Consider the following 18,179-nt stretch of genomic DNA (forward strand, 5'->3'; position numbering starts at 1 on the left):
AGTAAATACCTTTCAAACTCCATACTTTAAAATATCACCCTCTGAAAGGAAATTATGCATTATATCACTTTACAATAACTAAACACAATTTAACATTTTTTTTGTCGATTAAAATTGGTGAAATTGTCATCACTCATTGAAGAAATCTGGAAACTTTCAAAGGAGGTATTAAGCTAATTATTATAACTTCCTTTGCTTAGATCTATTTTTTTCCTACTACTTTACTTACATTTAGGTTGTGGCCAATTTCTTTTCTAGGTCTGGAAAATTTACCAAATCCCACTAGATACGAAGATACTTTTTTCTAGCAAGTTTTTTAGGGATATATACATAATCTGAAAACCAAAAGAGCTTTTTGGGTAGTGCTAGTCAGAAAGGGAATTAAAACAAAAAAAGAGGCTCACTTGGGAGGGGGGAGGGATAGCATCAGGAGATATACCTAATGTAAATGACGAGTTAACGGGTGCAGCACACCAACATGGCACATGTATACATATGTGACAAACTGCACGTTGTTGCACATGTACCCTAGAACTTAAAGTACAAAAAAAAAAAAAAAAAAAAAAGAGGCTCACAGCTCAGACTTGTTTTAAGGTTGATGAATGAAAAAGTGGAAGTAGAATTTTTTGAAACCTATTTGGCATCTATATATTCAATCAAGAACGCTGATCCTTGAACTGCAAGGACAGAGTGGACACTGGTAAGATGATGAGGGTCACTTGAAGTCTAGAATGTGTGAAGCACTTATATGAGAGCATCTAGATGTTTACAGTGAGTTCAAGCCTCCTGACCCAGATGAATTACATCCCATGACACTTGGAGAACCGATAAAGGTTACTTTTGAATCACTGTCAGCAAATGGGAGAGGTGTCAAAATTATAAATTCCTCAAACTCTAAAGATACAGTGTTGCACAATAGTACAATTCTGGTGTTGACCAGATCTGGTCTGAAATCCAGCTGTGCCACCTGCCAGCTATGTGACCCCGGGCAAATGATTTAACTTTTACTATACCTCATATCTTTGGAAAGGAAATAACACCTACCTAGAAGGGCTGTCGAACTATATGAGGTAATAAATGCAAAATGTTAGCATGATGCACAGCACATGACAGATGCTCCACAAACATTGTTAATACACATAAGCATGTTACCATAATCCAGAGAAACTCTTCATTGGATTGTTTTAGTTATTTGAAGAAATATGCTTATAACTTCTCTTATTCTCTTTTATCCCATAGAGTAGTTTAAATGAAAGGAGATCTAGTCTCACTTTTAATCTTCCTAGATGTAAATATTAAATATTTCCTTATATTTTATATTATGCTCTGATAGCTTTTTCATTCATTGAAAAAAGGACTGTGCTGCCATAGAATGAAACATTGAATGAAAACTTCCATAATGCCTTATCAAAGGAATTAAAGAGTTTTAACAAACATAAAAGGAACATGCTGTGATTACTAGGATGCTACATCAATTTACTAAGAAGGCTAACTTACTTTTCATTTTGGACAGGATTACTAGATTACATCTGGAAAATATGACTAGTATGGCATAAATGAATTTTTGCTTGGCAGAAGGCTGGATTTTTCTTGATGTTCTTATGATAGTGTACAAGTAGCAATATGGGCCAGATTAAAAACAGGTTGAATTACCACATCTGACATGTGCCAATCAGTTATCCATTAAGGGAGTTGGTGCTTGGTATGCTCTGAGACTGTCTATACTTCAATCTGTCTGGTCCTCTTCTTTTTTTCCATGGTTCGAATGAAAATATGGGTAGCATGTTTATCCAATGTGTGGCTAGCATTCATTGTAAATCAAAAATTGTCTGTGGTGCAAGAAATATAGCAGTAAATAAAGACAGACATGGCCCCTATCGTACCTTTAGAACTGTCAAATGAGGTAACAGAATTAGGAGCTAAAATGACCTCAGCAGATTATAATAATGTAATTAAATTTAATAGGGATAAATAACTAGTCCTGCATTTGGGCAAAGATTTGGCTTAGCAACAAAACCTTTGAAAAAGACTTAGGATTTTAGTTGACAACACGCTCGATATCTGTCCAACAGTGTGATTCAACTTTCCCTCCAAAAAAGCTAACATAATTTAAAGGTGCATTCATGGAAGTATAAACTATAGAATAGTAATTCACATTTTTTCCTCATCCTAAACCCTGAAAAATATTATATATGTACATTTCAATGAATCACTAACTACAGTGACCCTCGCAGCATGATTTCCTAAGAAAGTATGTTTCAGAATCTTCTTGGGGTGGGGAAAAGAGAAAGGGTACATAGTTTGAAGCCATATCTATTCTCTGGAGATCTAATAAGTTGTCTGCTTACACATAGGCAAATATCACACATGGGGGGCACCTATGAGAACGTGGGGCACATGTGAGTGTTTTGCGGTGAATTCTTGAGCTAGAGGGTACCAGTGTTGTAAAAAATTTCTTTTAAGATGCCTTTCTGTCCTATGACTTTTATTATCTAAGCATATTTTTCTTCGTTATATAAATATTATTAACATTGTCCCTAAAGCCATATATTTTTCTAAGGTTTAAGGGATGGTAAGGGACAGGTTTTTATCTGTAACCTCAGGGTACTGCAGTCTCTCTGTCTATGTGTTTATGTGTATATATGTATGTTTTAGGTAAACTAGACAAATTTAATTATTTTTGATAAAAATTTCTGCAAAAAAGCTCATTACAAATTTATTTTTAAAAAATGATAAAAGACATTATGGTTAAAGAACAGAATTTATAGTAAAATGTTTAAAGTGTTTTTTCACTCTTTCTTGATTTCAGAGTTGGTTTGGCAAGACTGTTTAACTATGAAAATTTAATATTTGCAGACTTAATGAGTGACTGAATTGTTGCTAATGTTTTCCAATGTTTGGGGTAGTTATAATTCTCACACCAGAGAAGAAAATAGAAGATTGTTGCCTGCCCTAGTTTGCATATTTGTATACAAAGGGAAGAAGAGGTAATCATATCCCCTTTCTTCTTCAGGGAGAAACAATAAAGAAGCATGAATAAATAAAATGAACTAGCTGTGTTGTCCTCAATTGCAGATCTCTATCATTTCTTACCTCTCCTTCCTACTCATTTCTCCTGTATAGTAAAATACAGTTCACAGAATGATACTGTTTGTATCATTTATAAGTGAAGACTGACCTATATGAGAAGTGTTAAAAACTCCACTACATTTTTACATTGGAAATTATTAACAAACTTTTCTGAAAAGAAAAAACCATCAAGTTTAGTTCTGTTGCTAAACATAGCTTAAGCCTGTTCAAATTCAACAGAGGTCAGAAAGGCATATTATCTGCATATTAGCAGCCTATTCTTCTCTTGGAGAATATCTAAGTATGCAAGGAGATGCAAGAGAAGATGGGTTATCAGGATGGGAAGAGTAGTTACCTGTGGCCAAAGTTTGGAGAAAGTATCTATGTTCAGAGATTTTACCTTGAAAAAATGCGTCTGGAAAGTTAGATTTTTTTGAAAAAGTATAATAATACTTATATTCCATTTGCTAGAGTGTTAAAGTTTCTGAAGTGCTTTCTTCTACAGTCTCATACTTTTGTCAGGCATAAAATTCTAACATCCCTAAAATTTTTAAAAAATAAATTCTATGTTCTATAAATATGAATATGAACATAACTCTTACTACATGGAAATTAGTCTGTGAATGACCTGGGAAGGAATTTAAAGAATCAAATGAAAAATTCTTTAAGAAATGAAAATAAGCTATGTGCCTCCAATCTGATTACCATTTAATTGCCATATAGGTATGATTTGGTCTCATCATTGCATTTGATACTAGCAACCATGTGCCTTCCTTGAGTGCTTTATCATGTTGGAGTCTCTTTGTTATGACCCTCTCATTTCTCCTATTTAGTCTCCTTTAATGACTCATCTTCGTAAGCTCATTTAACAAATAAAGACATTCCTTAAGGTCCTGTTCTTAAAAACTCAGTTTTTGAAAAAGGAGTTATTGAATACCCTCCATGTGCCAGGGACTATATTGGGTGCTAGGGATAAAATGAATGACAGCACATGTGGTCTTACTCGTAGAGAGCTTGTACTCTGTTGGGGAGAAGATGACATTAAAGAAAATATTCCAAAAAGGGTTAATTACAAATTTTGACAAGTGCTATGAAGGAAAACTACGGTGCACTATTAAGAGCAATATAAGAAGGGGATCTTACTGAGGCTAGGGAAGGCCTCTGAGGAACTGATATTTGAGTAGCGATCTGAAAAGTGTATGAATAAAAAAGTCCATGCAGATGCCAGACACGGTGGCTCAGGTCTGTAATCCCAGCACTCTGGGAGGCCGAGGGGGGCAGATCACCTGAGGTCAGAAGTTCGAGACCAGCCTCGCCAAGATGGTGAAACCCCATCTCTATTAAAAATAGAAAAATTAGTGGGTGTGGTGGCGGGTGCCTGTAATCCCAGCTATTTGGGAGGCTGAGGCAGGAGAATCGCTTGAACCTGGGAGGCAGAGGTTGCAGTGAGCCGAGATCATGCCTCTGTACTCCAGCCTGGTGATGGAGTGAGACTGTCTCAAGAAAAAAAAAAAAAAAAAAAAAAAGTACATGCAGAGACCCTGTATTGGGAGGGAGGATTATATATTGACAGAAGTAAAAGAAGGCCATCAAAGTCAGAGCATAAGAAATGGAGGGGAAGAATAGTGTGGGAGGAGGCTGAAGAGACTGCTATTCACATCATGGAAGGCCCCGAGGGAAGCTCTTCCACTTCCACAGCTTCAGTTCTCAGCTCCATGCAAAAGACTCCTATCACACACTAGGGCCTGTCGAGGGGTGAAAGGGTAGGGGAGGGACAGCATTAGGAGAAATACCTAATGTAGATAATGGGTTCATGGGTGCAGCAAACCACTATGGCACAGGTATACCTATGTAATAAACCTGCATGTTCTGCGCATTTACCCTAGAACTTAAAATATGATAATAATAATAAAAAAAATTCCTATGACTATCCTAACTGTTAGCACCAGTACTAAATTTCTGACTGATGGCTGAATATCTACACGTGAATGTTTTCATGTCACCTTCAACTCAAACTCATTATCTTTTATCTGGACAACTGTAGCAGTCTCCTAACTGGTTATCCAGATGGAAACCCCTCTGCTTTAATCAACCGAAACCAGGGTGCACTAAGTTGAAACCAGAGTATAGGCACATGTATCTATGAAGATCAATAGGACTTCAATAGTTCAATGCCATGCACTCTTAGCAGCTAAGATCTCCATTTGATTAGTATTGCTTTAAGTAACATGTAAAAGACTCCTTCCAAATTCTTAAATATCAAGTTCCATAAATACTGAAAACTGTAAGTTAAAAATGAAGCACTACAATCATACATTAAAATACATGACAGCATCATTTTAGAAAGTGCACAATTTATTACATTTATGAGTTCATAATAAAATGGATACTTAGGAACTTTAAAAATGAGTTAGAAGTAACAATTAGATGTAAAATTCTCAAATCTTGGAAACTGAAATATTAAATTCTAGAATTTTCTTAAAAACTTTCTTATGAAAGAGAAATTTGCATAGTTTGAAAATTATTATGTCCTTTCAAGGGAAAAAGGAGGAATTAAAAAACAGACACGTTGATGAAGGCAATGAGTTCTTCTCAGCTGGTTTATTCTCCACTGAAGCTCAATAGAGGATTATATTTTCTTTACTTACAGGAAGTGGTCACTGCTCTGTTTTCCAATAACCCTCAAAACAGAACAACAATGCAAAATTACACAAGCCTTAACTATTATACTTTGCAGGCTTTACCATTTCAACACACTTCTAGTCCAACTGCTTTCCCAACTCTAAAGTTCTGTGAGTGAACTATGAATATTTTTAAATATTTTCCAGATTCATCAGGGAGGCTGCTTTTCTTCTCTGCACTGTAATCACACTGAGCTGCAATTAAAATAAACATTCGGTAAGTAGTTACTTTTTCTGTGGAAAATTTTAGATTCATACAAAGTAGAATGCATCACAACCTATAAGCACTGAAATGGTCATATTGGAAAAGGTTTTTCTTTTTGAGGCAATCTTGCTCTGTTGCCCAGGCTGGAGTACAGTGGTACAGTCACAGCTCAATGTAGCCTTGACCTCCCAGGATCAAGTGATCCTTCTACTTCAGCCTCTTCAGTAGCCACTATGCCTGGTTAATTTTAATTTTTAATTTTTTTCAGAGACAGGGTCTCACTATGTTGCCCAGACCAGCCTTGAACTCTTGGGCTCAAGCAATCCACCCACCTTGGTCTCAAAGTACTGGGATTATAGGTGTAAGCTACTGTGCCCAGTCAGTGATCATTTTAAAATTAATTTCTATTTTACTCTTGAAACTTTAAAATGTCTATTAAATTAGAGAAATGCAGGTCAAATAAGACATTCTATAGCTCAGGGTGATATGCTTAGAATTGTAAGACATATTCCAGATGGATGAAAAACATCTAGATAAAAGTTAATCGGGAAAGTTTCTAAAACACAAACTAATGTGAGCCAACACAATGCAAGGCTGATAATAAAGTGATGATAGATTATAACAAGAAAAGTCTAATAGAAAAATAATCTTTAAATGTTAGTAGGAATTAATAATATATACACATGGTAAAAAAAGATCTAACAGTACAAAACGGTAGACAGCATAAAGAAAGTCTCGTTCCCATTGCTGTCTTTCATTCCATAGACCCCTCTCCAGATACAACCACTATTTCCAGTTTTAAAGTATGTTTCCATAAATATTTTAAATGAGAATATATGTATTTCTTCATTCCTTTAATTTAAAAAATGATGAAAATATTATAAACACTTTTCATCTTTTTTTCTTCTAAATAATCTACCTTAGAAATAGCTCTATATTAGGCCTATTATACTTTATTCCTCTTAATAGCTGTAAACTATTCCTCTGTATGAATACTCCATATAACTACTCTGCTATTGTTGGGTATTTGTATGGTTTTTAATCTTTTAAAAGGAGAGACAATACTTCAATCAGTATTTTTACATGTTTGCTTCCTGGCAAAAATGTTTCCAGGTACAAGTATGGGTTAAAGGTTACATACTTTTACAGTTTTTGAAAGATCCTGCCAAACTGTGCTCCGGAGACTGTACCAACATGTGCTTATATCAATAATATGTGAAAGTGCCAGCACAATGCATTTCCAAACTTCATGATCTGATAGGTGAAAAATGATGTGATTACAGTTTAAATTTGTATTTGTCTTATAGGTGAGGATGAACATCTTTTTAAATGTTTAAAAGCCATCTGTCCTTCTTTCTCCATAAACTTCCTTTATATATTTGTCTACTGGACTGTAGCATTTTTTGAAAACTTAGGCATCCTTTATATGTGTTTAGGGCATTAGCCTTTTGTTATATATGGTACAAATATTTTTCTTGGTTTGTCACTGACTTTATGACTTTTTCTGATACAGAAATTTGAAACTGTGATCATATTTATTAATTTTTTTTCTTAGCTTCTAGGTTTTGTGTTCTTGCATTGAAAGGCTTCACCACACTGATTTAAAAAACTCATATGTTAACAGAACACAGTATGGCATTCAACCATTTAGAGTGATACACTTAGAATGGATGAATAACGTGTAGAGAAAGTTAATCAGAAAAGCACATTTAGAGCACAGTGCATCAGCACAATTCAGGGCTTGTATTGAACTAGTAACACGATGCTGCACTGCACTATGGTAAGTGTGATGCGCCAGAGACGATAATAATTTTTAAATTTTCTTCATTTTGTTAATATGCATTTAGTAGGATATTATTTCTAATAGCACTTTTTCAGTTTTTATAGGAAAATTAGATTCAGAGAGGGCAAAGATAAAAATTAAAAAAATAAAATGTACATCTTACAAACAAAGTTGATCACTTGGACTCATTTAAAACAGAAAAAATATTAACTCCAGGGAAGAAATTCCTTTTTGGGTAAGGGGAAAGTGCTGAATAATTACCTTCCATCTTCAAATAAGAACAGAATGGAAGGAGAAAAGCTTAGGGAAAGATTTGTTACAGAACAATTCGTGAAGTGGTTACTGACAAAACATTTTAAAAAGGTTAGTCAAAAGAATGGTGGAATCTTTGCCATTGGAGAGTTTAAACAACAGAAGAAACATCAGTACTAGACTGTTTAGGTTTAATTTTTTCAGGGGATAAACTAAACTAGATGCTAACTGGTTATATAATTAATGTCCTGTAATTGTTCCCTTTTTATTATAGAACTCAAGGTAGTTGATTTTACGTAGACGTTTTCTTTGCCATTTGCCTTAAAAAAGGTAAACGTGAAGCTTTAAGGATTATGACACAGAAATTTAATTTCTTACATATCTGTCTAAATATCTACTTACCACTATAGGAAATGCTTTACATATGTTAATTCTTTTGATCCTTTAATAACCATATGAGGGAGGTATTATTTATTATTATCCTATATTAAACATGAAGAAACTGAGGCTTAGAGAAGTTGAAATTGCCCAAAGTCACAAGCTTTTACTTAATGGCACTAAATGGCACTAAGCTATTTGCCTGACACCAAAACACATACTCGCCAGATACCATCCAGTGCACCTAATTTCTGTTACCTTATAAGCTAAATACATTCTTGAATAATTAGCTAACCCATTAGTTAATTCATAACTTCATAAGACATAAAAATTATTTGAAAAGGCTGTAATTACTTTCAAGAGGGAGAGGAACAGAAGGATAAATTATTATTAAATTTTAAGTGGCATGCCATGTTCATAACAGAAGCAGATTCAAAAAAATCTGTAAATATCATGAACATAAACTGAATTCAGCAAGCAGAGTGGCTTTACTATGTATAAAATGCTGTAATAGTTAAGAATAATATTAATTTTGATTGAAATAATACATTTATAAGCAAATATAATTAATAATATAGTAATCTGATTTGTTTTTGTTTTCTCACCTGCCCTATCTATCCATCCATTTCAACTGTCTGTGTCTAGCCTATCTTTATAGTCACTGAACTGGTCTCATTTTGTTCCTCATATGAGGGACTATTGCTCCTACTTTACAATCAAGGGCCCACTTCATTTATATGATGTGTGTGTATTAAGAGAAATTATCCCTTAGTATTTCATTGATATTCTGCATTTTCTACTCTATTTCCCACTGGACAACTTTTATATTGTATTTTAGATTTTTTTGGTCATATGAAAATATGCACTAAGTAAATCAACCTGTAAGCCAAGGAATTTTTTTCCACTGATAAGTAAAATAAAAACAAAGGCAGTGAAATTTGAAATATTACATTCAAAGCAATATTATCTACTTTCAAATCTGTTAGTGAATCTCTGCCTAGTTTTAGACAGGACATAATTCTAGAGCAGTGTTGTGTAACAGAACTTTTTGTTATGACAGAAATGTTCTATATCTACGCTGTCCAATGTGATAGTCCAAGCTACATATGGCTATTGAGCACTTGAAATCTGACTAGTATGACTGAGGATTTCAATTTTAAATTTAATTTAATTTAAATTAATTTAAATATAAATAGTGGCCTGTGGCTAGAGGCTATGATAGTTAGACAGTATATTTCTTTTCTTTCTTTTTTTTTTTTTTTTTGTTGAGACAGGGTCTCACTCTGTCCGCCAGACTGGAGTGCAGTAGCACAAACTGGCTCACTGCCGCTTCGACTTCTTGGGCCCAAGCCATCCTCCTCCCTCAGCCTTTCGAGTAGTTGGAAACAGAGGTATGCGCCACTATAGTTGGCTAATTTTTAAAATTTTTTGTAGAGAAAAGGTATTGCCATGTTTCGCAGGATGGTCTTGAACTCCTGGCCTCAAGTGATCTTCCTGCCTAGGCCTCCCAAATTGCTGGCATTACAGTTGCGAACCACCACGCATAGCTTATTTTTGTTTCCAATGTTTACTTTTTCAACCTCACATATTAAAGGGATTACTTTTAAAATATGTTAATCTAGTAAAAATAAACTATTAAGTTCTCTGGGAACTTCTAAAAAACTTATCTTTGAACTGTTTATTATCTAGGGATAAGAGGATGCTCCCTACCTGCTGGGAAGCTGAAGCAGCTCTCTCTTCTGCCTGACTTAGACGCCTTTGAAGTCTGTTGGCTTTTTCTTGATGCTCTAGAATTAGCTTTTCATTCTATTAAGGGGAAATAGAAAACAAGTTAGAAATCCATATGTGACATGGAGATGTTTTATGGAATAATCAATGAAAAATCTGGACATCACTTTACCACTTATAAAATACAAAGAATATTATCTCCAAATTTACATTTTTCAAGTTATGAGCTTTAAAATACAAACTTGGTTTTACATTCTTAATACATTGTTTTCTTTCTCCCACATGCCAGCAAAGAAAGTGAATTAACAAATCTCAAAGCAAAATGACTGGGAAGAATAAGACTTTCAATTTGTGAAGGTCACTGCTTCAGAATCACCTGGACTGTGAAAACACAGACTGCCTGGGCCTTACAACCAGAGCTTTAGTAGGGGTGGGATGAACTGTTTCTATATGTTCCCCAAGACATCTGCATACTCCAGAGTCTATTAGCGTCAAAAGAGCTATTAGGCACTGTTAGGGGTTGAATTGTGTCCTAACTCCCAGTACCTGGGAATGTGACCTTATTTGGAAAGAGAGTCCTTGCAGATGATCAAGTTGAGATGATATCATTAGGGTGGACCATAATCCATATGACTGGTGTCTTCATAAAAGGGGAAATTTGGACACAGAGACACACATGTACAAAGGAAAGACAAGTTGAAGACACAGAGAGAACACAATCTACAAGCCAAAGAATGTCTGAGGCTACCAGAAGCTGGGAGAAAGGCATGGAACAGATTCTCCCTCACAGCTCTCAGAAGGAACCAACAATGTCAACACCTCAATTTTGGGCTTCTAGCCTCTGGAACTAAGAGACAATTATTTTCCGTTGTTTAAGCCACCCAGTTTCTAATACTTTGTTATGGCAAAAACTATACAGGCATCATGAATACAAAGCTGTCACAACATACTGTCAGGCAGACAAGTGCAAATAATCTATCAATTAAAAAATGGATTAGCTCTCTCCATACTTACTAGCCTGGTTATAGTACATCTGAAAAAAATATTTTTGTACAACTAGAATTTTTAAACAGTTTTTCTGGCACTTATCTGAATGAGATAATAATATAAGCCTAATCAGGAAGAGTTAGAAAAACACATTTTCTATGAAGAACCAGAAACTTATAGTTCCCATGTCCTAACATACAAGTGATAAGAATGAATGTTATGGCTATTACAGTAATATAAAATATTGAAATAACAGTATCCTGCTAAAATGAGCTTATTATATTTCTTATTATGCCCAAAAGCAAAATTAAATGTTATGAAGAGAACTATATTGGCTGGTCCAATTTACCAAGATTTTTAAATATGTAGCCTTTAAATTTTAAGAAGCACATCATATGCTAGAGGAAACGGGGGAAAAAATTCCATTATCTGTAATAATCATTTTCATATTTATAAGCAGACTTCATATAATGCAACTTCTTCTATACTGCTACCATAATGGTTGAGGAACAGTTCAGATTGGATAAATCCTAATATATGCAACTGCTCCTTTTCTATTCATCATTTTGGTTGCTTTTGATCTTCCTATATTATTAACATTACTGTACTGAGTATCTTCTTTCAGATTTTTTTGTATTTTAAATTACTCATTAGAATAGATATCTGGAAGTGGGAGCTACCTGAAAGATTATTTTAATGGCTATTCCTCAATTAACTTCTAAATGGCTCATATCAATTCATAATGCCATGACGCTTAGGAGTAATGATTTCACTATAGCTCCTATAGCAGACCACAAAGATGGAGTGGATCATATATTCAGGGAAATTCCAACAAACATTTGAAGTTAGAACATCAAATGAAGAGATCTAAAAAGCCCCAATTATAATCCAAAAATTGTTTACTTTTTGAATGCCTCAAGGAAAAAAACTTGAACTCTTGCTATATTTAGTTCTAAGGCATAAATCTAAATATATTTTAATATATTCCAGTAGGCAAAAGTATTTTTTATGTGATGTGTCTTTTGGGATGGATTAAAACGAAAAAAGATGAATGGGTTAAAAAATAATTTTAGAGATGCATAAGAATAAAGGGGATCCTAATACATTCTCTGAAATACTACACAAGTTCCATTGGTAAAACAGAAATAAGAGCTCTACCTTTTATTATTTACATATGATGTATCACTGATGTTCAAAGCTTTTACTAACATTATATTGCGTGTGGGCTTTTAGGGTTATGGAAGATTTCTGTATTGTTATTTCCAAGTAGAGAAATAATTTGGATTTGGCTCAGGTAAAATTCTATAACATGTGTATCAAGCTGCAGCAGAAAACACTTCCCAGGGGAGTCATTATCTCACCTCAGCTACCTTTTCATTTGCCATTTCCAGCTGAGAAAGCAGCTCTTGGGTATGAAGTTTCTGTCGACTCAGCTCAGTCCTATTAAGAGCACCAAAAAATCCATTAATTGTTCCAAATAGAAAACAGAATCTTTATTAGCAAGATACATGTTCATGATTTGAACAAAAATATCATCTTGATGTGGAAAATAAAGTCACTTACTAATAGACCATATCTCAAGGACTCATTTATTTCTTTTTAATAAAACACACATATATTCTAGAGATTAGTTGCACAACAATGTGTATATATGTAATACTATTGAATTGTACACTTAAAAATAGTTAAGGTGGCAAGTTTTATGTGTATTTTATCATAATTTAAAAAATTTTATCACAATTAAAATGGTAAATTTTATGTATATTTTGCCAAACTAAAAAAAGCAAAATAAAAATACATATTTTAAAAGTACAAAAGTATCAACATTTTTTTGAGATACTATTAGACACTAAAATAAAAGCATACTCATATTAAAAAGATACAGTATTTATTATTACAAAATCTTGTAAGCTACTGTGCTTCTTAGCTATAGTATGCTTTTTTTTTTTTTTTTTTTTTTTGAGACGGAGTCTTACTCTGTAGCCCAAACTGAAGTGCAGTGGCATGATCTTGGCTCACTGCAACCTCTGCCTCCCAGGGTCAAGTGATTCTCATGCCTCAACCTCCCGAATAGCTGGGACTACAGGCTTGTACCACCATGCCTGGATAATTTTTTGTATTTTAGTAGAGACGGGGTTTCACCATGTTGCCAAGGTTGGTCTTGAACTCCTGAACTCAAGCAATCCACCCTCCTTGGCCTCCCAAAGTGCTAGGATTATAGGCATGAGCCACCATGCCTGGCCTTAGTATGCATTTGTAAGATTCATATACAGTGCTTTTTAGGGGAGCTCAACTCTTAGAAATTTAAGAAAACATTAATTACTCCAGTATCACTTCAGTGCAGTATAGTTAGAATTCTTAGTTATGTTTTGGTTGTAAATGTGCTGTATTTTACTCATTCATATCATTTATGTTTCATTAGCTGAAATTATCTTACGCACAGAACTGTCTTCTTGTTGTTGTTCAACGTATAAGTATTCTATTGCTTTTAGCCAAATGTCACTTCAAGAGTTTCAGGTTAAGGGTACATACAATGTAGCCTTAAAAATAATCTGAACAAAGATCAGATAAATTTGTGAGTATTACATATAAGGAATCAATGACATTCAAAGCTTTCCTTCACATCACACTGTGTGTGAACTTTTAGGGTTGTGATGGTTATGGATGATTTCTGTATCATTATTTCCAAGTAGAGAATTAATTTGGATTTGGCTCAGGTGAAATTCTTGATTCAGTATTGGCTTTTATCCTTTGACCTTACTTGTGCTTCTTAAATCAATCAACAGATTAGCACTTTCAAAATAACTTCAGCTTTGATTTTTTTCAAATGAGCCAGCAAACAGCCTAAAAATTTGGTAAGCCTCTCAAGTATCCTATAGTTGAGTGAATAGTTGCTAAAAATAACAAGTAATTTGTTATAAATATATAAAACAAAAAGCAATGCCATCCACTATTCAATTATACAAATAGTTACTGAACATTCGTTACAGGCCAGGTGCAAGGTACGTGGTGGCAAACATAATTGCTGTCATCATAGAATGGACAGACTACGAGGGAGATCAGTTATTCTAACTTAGTGATTTCATAAATACAGGTTCACTATGAGGAGTTTGAGTATCTATCATTAATTCCATGACAGCCAAACCAAAATATATTGTTTTAGCTTTGAGTGATAATGACAAAATAGAATAAATTATTATGCTTACTTTAATGTATCTTGTGCAGCTTAAAATTACTGCCCAACCATCACCCCGACAACATAAGAAAAAAAACAACTAAAGAATGATAAACAAAATGACTAGTGGTCAGTCTTCTAGGTCAAATGTAATTACAGGTAAAAGTTATGCATATTAGTGCTGATGAAAAATAAATTGTGAGTATAATTGAGATTAAGATGAAATGATGATCACATTTATAAAGTTAGCCAACATTCAGTTTACACAAAACCTTTTCAGGAAAACACCTACTTGTATAATTTCATGCCTAAACTATTCTTCACTTACTTGCTCAAGACAATCTGAATGATGGATAGTAATGATTTTCCACAATATTTAAGATCACAAAGACACAAATCATTAAATGAAAATATACTTTAAGTTACCCTTAATCTATGTAAATATTTATCTCTTTATATATCAAGCTCTGTCTCCCCCATTGGATGGTGAGCAACTTCGTTATTCATCTTTGTACTCAACAAAGCTTGGCAAATAATAGTGAAAATGATGTAATGATGATAATAAGAGCAAACATTTCCACAGTATTTGCTTACAATGTGCCAGGCACTGTTCTAGGTGCTTTCATAAATTAATTTAATATTTAGTTTGCATGACTAATATATAAAATCTCCATTTTTTTTTTTTGAGATGGAGTCTTGCTCTGTCCCCCAGGCTGGAGTGCAGTGGTGCCATCTCGGCTCACTGCAAGCTCTGCCTCCCGGGCTCATGCCATTTCCTGCCTCAGCCTCCCAAGGAGCTGGGACTACAGGCGCCTGCCACCACGCCCAGCTAATTTTTGTATTTTTAGTAGAGATGAGGTTTTACCATACTAGCCAGGATAGTCTCAATCTCCTGACCTTGTGAGCCGCCCTCCTTGGCCTCCCAAAGTGTTGGGATTACAGGTGTGAACCACTGTGACCAGCCCCAAAATCCCAATTTTTACATATGAGAAAATTAAAAAACAGAAATTAAAAAAATAAGTAACTTGCCTAGGGTCACATAGCTTGTCAGGTTTTTTTGTTTGTTTTTTGTTTGTTTTTTGAGAGAGGGTCTCACTCTGTCACCCAGGCCACAGTGCAGTGGCATAATCACGGCTCACTGCAGCCTCCACCTCCCAGGTTCAGGTGGTCCTCTTGCCTCAGCCTCCTGAATAGCTGAGCCTACAGGTGCATGCCATCATGCCCAGCTAGTTTTTTTGTATTTTTTGTAGAGATAGGGTTTTGCCATATTGCCCAGGTTGATCTAGAACTCCTGGGCTCAAGCAGTCCTCCCACCTTGGCCTCCCGAAGTGTTGGGATTACAGGCGTGAGCCACTGCATCTGGCTGCTTGTAAGTTGTAGAGTCAAGATTAAAAAAACTTGGTCCTTTGATTCCAAAGTCCGTGCTCTTAACCACTGCCCTATACTGCAACATGGCAGGCAAATAATGAAAGTTCGTTGAGTAAGTAACACGCACACACACACACACACACACACAGAGTATATGTGTGTGTGTATGTGTATTAGGCCTTCTAGGAATATGAAAATTTATATACTTACTTGGAAACCTAACAATTAAATTTTTACTTCAGACTTCTTCCCTAAAAGTCCAGTCTTAAATTCAAACTTAACAAGCCTAATATTAAGCTTTTTGCATTGTCCCACAAATCTACTTCTCATCCTGCTGCTCAGTTTTTATACTGACATCTCAGCCCTAGGTGTCTAGGTTAAAAAGCTTAAAGTCAACTCCTATTTCTCACTTTGTCTTTCTTTTTTTTTCTTTTGTGAGACGGAGTCTCGCTCTGTCTCCCAGGCTGGAGTGCAGTGGCGTGATCTCGGCTCACTGCAACCTCCGCCTCCCGCTTCAAGTGATTCTCCTGCCCCAGCCTCCCCAGTAGCTGGGATTACAGGCACCTACCACCATGCCCAACTAATTTTTGTATTTTTAGTAGAGATGGGGTATCACCATGTTGGCCAGGTTGGTATCAAACTCCTGACCTCAGGTGATCCACCCTCCTTGGCCTCCCAAAGTGCTGGGATTACAGGCATGAGCCACCGTGCCCAGCTTCTCACTTTGTCTTAAGTGCAACATCTCATTTACCCTGAAAGATACTCTCTCTTTGATATGTCTCTTGCATCTATTTTTCATTCCTATTCAGTGTTACCATCCCAATTCAAGTTCTTAGAACTTAATTCTTAGATTTATTGTAATAACGAGCTGCTTGGGTTTCTCAATATCAGGTGAAACAATATATTTAAAGCACTCTACCACAGGACACATGAATGTACTCAACTAATATAGTGGGTTTCCCTCTCTAAACCATGTATCTCTAGCATATTTCTCTTTCTAAAACACCACTTTAATAATTTGCTTCTTTGAGTGATAATCTTCAATGGCTCTCAGCTGTTGGACAAAATAGTCCAAATTCCTGAGAATGTCATAAGATCCTCCAAAATTTTGTGTAATTTATCTTTCCAACCTTATCCCCAACAGGAACCTTCCACACTTCAGTTGGGCTCTCACTGTTTCGAAAAGAAACTACATATGTATTACCTCAGGATCAGGTTTATATTATTTTTTAGATTGTGTTTTTCAGATTTCCCATTACAATTCTGCCCATTCTTTAAGACTGCACCCTTGGGGGGGTGAAGCCAAGATGGCCGAATAGGAACAGCTCCAGTCTACAGCTCCCAGCATGAGCAACGCAGAAGATGGGTGATTTCTGCATTTCCAACTGAGGTACCGGGTTCATCTCACTGGGGAGTGTCAGAAAGTGGGTGCAGGACAGGACAGGGGGTGCAGTGCACCGAGCATGAGCCGAAGCAGGGCGAGGCATTGCCTCACCTGGGAAGTGCAAGGGGTCAGGGAATTCCCTTTCCTAGTCAAAGAAAGGGGTGACAGACGGCACCTGGAAAATCGGGTCACTCCCACCCTAATATCGCACTTTTCCAACGGTCTTAGCAAACGGCACACCAGGAGATTATATCCTGTGCCTGGCTCGGAGGGTCCTACGCCCACGGAACCTTGCTCATTGCTAGCACAGCAGTCTGAGATCAAACTGCAAGGCGGCAGGGAGGCTGGGGGAGGGGCGCCTGCCATTACCGAGGCTTGAGTAGGTAAACAAAGTGGCCGGGAAGCTCGAACTGGGTGGAGCCCACCGCAGCTCAAGGAGGCCTGCCTGGCTCTGCAGGCTCCACCTCTGGGGGCAGGGTATTGCCAAACAAAAGGCAGCAGAATCCTCTGCAGACTTAAATGTCCCTGTCTGACAGCTTTGAAGAGAGTAGTGGTTCTCCCAGCATGCAGCTGGAGATTTGAGAACGGACAGACTGCCTCCTCAAGTGGGTCCCTGACCCCCGAGTAGCCTAACTGGGAGGCACCCCCCAGTAGAGGCAGACTGACACCTCACACGACCAGGTATTCCTCTGAGACAAAACTTCCAGAGGAATGATCAGGCAGCAACATTTGCTGTTCACCAACATCCGCTGTTCTGCAGTCTTGGCTGCTGATACCCAGGCAAACAGGGTCTGGAGTGGACCTCCAGCAAACTCCAACAGACCTGCAGCTGAGGGTCCTGACTGTTAGAAGGAAAACTAACAAACAGAAAGGACATCCACACCAAAACCCCATCTGTACGTCATCATGATCAAAGACCAAAGGTAGATAAAACCACAAAGATGGGGAAAAAGCAGAGCAGAAAAACTGGAAACTCTAAAAATCACAGTGCCTCTCCTCCTCCAAAGGAACGCAGCTCCTCACCAGCAACAGAACAAAGCTGGATGGAGAATGACTTTGACGAGTTGAGAGAAGAAGGCTTCAGATGATCAAATTATTCCCAGCTAAAGGAGGAAGTTCGAACCCATAGCAAATAAGTTAAAAACCTTGAAAAAAAATTAGACGAATGG

The 18,179-nt window shown here is 36.3% G+C and overlaps 1 protein-coding gene across 5 annotated transcripts in view; it reads right to left on the reverse strand.

The window, feature by feature from the left end:
• Window positions 1–18,179, reverse strand: part of SCLT1 (sodium channel and clathrin linker 1) — a 214,980-nt gene that overhangs the window by 4,056 nt on the left and 192,745 nt on the right. For 2 of the 5 annotated variants that reach the window (XM_054486821.2, XM_054486825.2), the window contains 3 exons: window positions 12,445–12,523; window positions 10,079–10,174; window positions 5,407–5,945 (listed from right to left, as the gene is read on the reverse strand). In XM_054486821.2, the coding sequence (XP_054342796.1) occupies window positions 5,883–5,945; window positions 10,079–10,174; window positions 12,445–12,523 (238 nt within the window). In that variant the 3' untranslated portion in view covers window positions 5,407–5,882. Of the gene's footprint in view, window positions 1–5,406; window positions 5,946–10,078; window positions 10,175–12,444; window positions 12,524–18,179 lie in introns of those variants that run through there. The other 3 variants (XM_063664124.1, XM_063664123.1, XM_063664122.1) reach the window with 2 other exon arrangements.

Source organism: Pongo pygmaeus, chromosome 3 (genome assembly GCF_028885625.2).
Source record: "Pongo pygmaeus isolate AG05252 chromosome 3, NHGRI_mPonPyg2-v2.0_pri, whole genome shotgun sequence".
In the NCBI taxonomy this organism is placed as follows: Eukaryota; Metazoa; Chordata; class Mammalia; order Primates; family Hominidae; genus Pongo; species Pongo pygmaeus.